General features: G+C 37.6%; 1 protein-coding gene across 1 annotated transcript in view; it reads right to left on the reverse strand.

Annotated features, from left to right (window-relative positions):
* Positions 1–4,619, reverse strand: part of EXOC2 (exocyst complex component 2) — an 88,503-nt gene that overhangs the window by 22,208 nt on the left and 61,676 nt on the right. Inside the window, exon 11 of the mRNA XM_008583759.1 lies at positions 1,636–1,761. Coding sequence (XP_008581981.1) covers positions 1,636–1,761 — 126 coding nt within the window. The remainder of the gene's footprint in view (positions 1–1,635; positions 1,762–4,619) is intronic.

The following is a 4,619-nucleotide window of genomic DNA, read 5'->3' on the forward strand; positions in this document are numbered from 1 at the left end:
GAACATTGTTGAAATGACAACAATGGAGTTAGAATATTACATAAACTTAGTTGATAAAGCAACAGCAGGATTTGAGAGGACTGACTCCAATTTTGAAAGAAGTTAAATGCTACCAAACACCGTCACAGAGAAATCTCTCATGAAAGGAAGAGTTGATTGATGTGGCAAAGTTCAGCGCTGAAGAAATTTTAAGAAACTGCCACAGGCACCCCAACCTTCAGCAACCACCACACTGATCAGTCAGCAACACCAAGGCAAGACCTTCCTCCAGCAAGAAGGTTACATCTCACTGAAGGCTCATAATTAGCAATTTTTTTTTATAGCAATAAAGCATGTTTTAATTAAGGTTTGTACACTGTTTTATTAAACATAATGCTACTGCATACTTCACAGACCAAAGTACAGTGTAAACATAACTTTCATATGCACTGGGAACCAAAAGGTCGGTGTGACTCATTGTTCAATATTTGCTTTATTGAGGTGGTATTAGTCTAACACACATGTAATTGGAGTCCCAGAGAAAGGAGATGAGCAGAAAAACATTTGAGAAAATCATGGCTTAAAAATTTCCAAATTTAATAAATATTTCTAAAATTCAATAAAATAGATCCAAGTAGCTTGGTAAAAGTCATTGCAGTCAGCCTCAAGTATAGTTTCTAATCGATCTAAGCCTGTTAGTACAACATCTGGTGCTAGTGAATTACATAAGGACAGGAAAGGAGTGAGGAAAAGGATGTTGCGACCTGATATACTATCCTACAAATTAAATGATGGAAATGTTTTTAAAAAACTTAGGTGGACTGCACTCCAGAGTAAGAGGCCCTGACTGTATTTTCTTAATGGGCTCCATGTTAGACTCTGTACCATAGAATGTGGAAGCAAAGAGTTCTGGTCTGTCATTGTTTATGCTAATGTTTGGTGGGCATGGTGCAGAATGGGAACAGACTAAGAAGAAGAAACACGTTATAAAGACTTTCATTTAGTACAAATAAGTACTTAATCTGAAGGTGTTCTTATAGTGGACATTCATACTTATTTATAAAATCTTAGAAAATCCCCTACTCCAATACTTGTGAGAATAATATAACACATACTTTAAAAGAAACTTTAGAGGTATTTGAATTTATATGAGGGTACTTCAAAAAGTTCATGAAAAGATTCATATTATCTTCTAATTCTATTTTTCCATGAACTTTCTGAAGTACTCTCAGATAAGGTAATGTATTTCTATCACCCCATGTGGATTTCTTACATCAGAAAGGTCTACCAACTATAGAAATTATCTTTGTTGCACATTTCTTCTCAAAGAAGTTCTCCTAAACTTTTTTCTGTGGCATTTTTTAAAACTTCAACTACAGAAAAAATAAAACTAGACTTTAACTAAATATGCTGAATTAACACTGACCTGTGCCCAATGACTTATTAAAAACATAAATGGCATTTCTTTAATGTAAAGTGTATTTTAATTATTTAAGTGTAATTACTGGGTAGTTACTTAATAAGCACCAGAGATGCTGGTTGATAATACTTAGCACCAGTAACAACACTAAATATGGAATTTACCAAAAGAAGAAGGTCTTAAATTACAGGAGTACAAATTTAAAAGACCAGGTGGGAGTGAAGGGAGATACTTACTGTCATCTCGGCCAGACTGAAAGCTGCTGCCCCTCTTCAGTGACGCTGTCTGACCAAGATGGCCCAACACTGAGAGACGTGCATCATTGTCAAGGTCTAGCATGGGACTGTGCAGGCCTGGGTTACCTGGAAGACAGAGAGGCATTTCCACATATTCCACGTATTCCACGTATTCTTATTTAGTTGACTGAATGAACTGCTTCTCTGAGGCTGTTTCTCAATTGTTCCACTCTTTTAAATAAAGCATTTACAAAGTAAAATCAAAAATATTTTCTCAAAACAGCCTTTGAAAGTTGTTCTTACTATGACAGATATGGAGGATTCAACCCATTATTTTGGTTTGCTATAGAGTCAACCATGGTTTGTAGCAAACCATGCGGTGGAACTGTGCATCATTTTAGAATGCATGTTCAGCAAAACTGGAGGGGGTACCATGAACACAAAAATGAAGACAAGCCATTTTCTGCAAAACAACTGGTTGGTGCTAGGAAAAGAAGTCATAGAGTTCTGACTCTTCTCTTTCTTTTAAAGGAGTAGATTTTTGACAAATTATTAAAGCATAAATCTTCTCTGACTTCTCCCTTAACATCGCACTTTACATTTAAATCCCCAATCCCATCAGTGCTTTCTTTGGGATGGGGGATTTTACTCCCTTATTTCTACTCCTGATGGAAGCCACCTAGTCTGAACCCTTCTCACCTCGCGCTGTTAATATTTCAGAAGAAATTCTCTTTATTGACCTGGATAAATCTCACACTAAAATACTGCCTTCTTCTCATCAGCCTTCCAGAAAACCCTCAGCATAAATTATACACCATGTTTTCCAACCCAAAGTAAGCTGAGAATCAGGAAACAACGTTTCTAAAGTGGATCTCAAGCACCACGTTGATAAAGGAGCTCCTAAGGATGCTGGCTTCAGTGGAAAGACTTGCCTCGGCAGTCTGTGAAGATGAGCATTCAAACATCTCCAAAATAAACTGAATTCAGTGAACATTTACAGAGTATTTATAACACCATACAGAGGACACTTAAATGTTCTCCCAACAAAATGTACCTTACATTTTCTTGCCTTATCTGCTAACCTCCCACCTGAAAGGCCTCAGTCACCTTTCCTCTTCATCTATTGAACTGCTCATCCTTAAACATACAACTTGAATTATAGCTATTGCACAGAGTCACCTCTTATTGTTCCAGCTAAGAGTGTTAATCTGTGTTCTCTGCCCTGTCGTAACAGTTAGAATGTACACATGCAGTTGACTTGACATTCTACCTTCTGCTGTTCATTAACAGTTACATGTTGCCTGTTTCCAAAACAGACCACTATCTTCTTGGGGATAACGACTAGATATTATATCTCCATACTCCCCACAGTCACTTGACCTTGCACAAATAACTCCCTCAATATATGAGTGATGGGTGCTAAATTATTCACTAACAAAAATTCACTAAGATCTGTGTTCCTTATTTTACTTTTATTTACTTATTTATTTTTTCTTAGTGGCTGGCCTGTATGGGAAACTGAACCCTTGACCTTGGTGTTACAAGGCCAAACTCTAACCAACTGAGCTACCAGGCCAGCCCATATTCCTTATTTCATAAAAACAATTTTTTTTTTTTTTTTGTCTTTTGTCTTTTTCCATGTCCGGCAACGGATCGCAACCCTCAGTGTTGCCCCCATACCGGACCGGGGACCGGCAACGGGATCGCAACCCTCGGCGTTGCCCCCGTGCCTCGCTCAGCCAGTGAGCGGGAACCGGTCTGCATGTGGGATCCGAACCCTCGGGCGGGAGCGCTGCCGCGCTTCCCAAGTGGCGCACTATCCAGTGCGCCACCGGGCCGGCCCATAAAAACAATTTTTAAGGCTTATGGATTTGTTTTCAAGTGCTAAGTAAGATAAAACACTTAAAACTAAAATAATAATTTCATGCCACTGATAATGGTAGCTACTCAACAGCATTTAACAAGTATTTATTGAGCACCTTCTCCGTGCCAGGAACCATAGGCCCTGGGGATAAGGTGATGAATACAACAGATAAGCCCTGCTATCAAGGTATTTACATTCTGGTGGTGGAGGTAGAAAATAAACCAGTAAATAAATAAACAATAAAAATAAGCAAAAAAGGGGCCGGCCCGGTGGCACTCCCGCCGAGGGTTCGGATCCCACATACAGACCGGCCACTCACTGGCTGAGCGAGGGGCGGGCGCAACACCAAGGGTTCAGATCCCGGTCCGGTACGGGCGCGACACTGAGGGTTGCGATCTGTTGCCGGACACGGAAAAAGACAAAAAGGAAAAAAAAAAAAAAAAAAGCAAAAAGGGCTATGGAGAGAGATGAAAGGAGTGACAGAACAGAGTGACTGATCTGAGGGACCCTGCTACCATGGGCTACCTCGCATGATACAACATCAAGCTATCTCCTTGGAGCCTCACAAGTTCCACATGGTAGGTTTTAGAGAAATAGAAATTAAATCATTTGAACAGATTTTTTAGTGGAATACAATTTTTTGAAGACCTACTATGTTTTATGCTAAATGCTGTACATGCATTTCTTCTTTGGAAAATATTACATCCAAGATAAGAAGATTTGTCTAATCCAATGTGTTTATAACAAAAAATAAGTGATATGTGATAATACAAAGTAAAAAAATATATATAAACAGTGAAGAAATAATATTTTGTAATTGACATTTTTTTATATGAAAGAAGTTTATGAGTAGAAGTTTTAATGATTTAAGGCATTTTCTTTTTAAGTTTATATAGTTGTCTCTGCTATTAATAGGAAATTAGTATCAAAATAGGAATTTTCTGACATACTTAAAAGGAAACATAAAAAGACCCAAACTTTGCATCGCATTAAAAATATATATAAAAAATTATAATTTATATTAAAAAGTATATTTAAAAAGTACAAAAAGAGAATTCCTTAATTTAAAATGTTATATGTTACTCTTTAAGGTTTCAAGACTATAAATTTATGACTGAGA

The sequence above is a fragment of the Galeopterus variegatus genome, unplaced genomic scaffold (genome assembly GCF_000696425.1).
Source record: "Galeopterus variegatus unplaced genomic scaffold, G_variegatus-3.0.2 Scaffold3031, whole genome shotgun sequence".
NCBI classification, from domain to species: domain Eukaryota; kingdom Metazoa; phylum Chordata; class Mammalia; order Dermoptera; family Cynocephalidae; genus Galeopterus; species Galeopterus variegatus.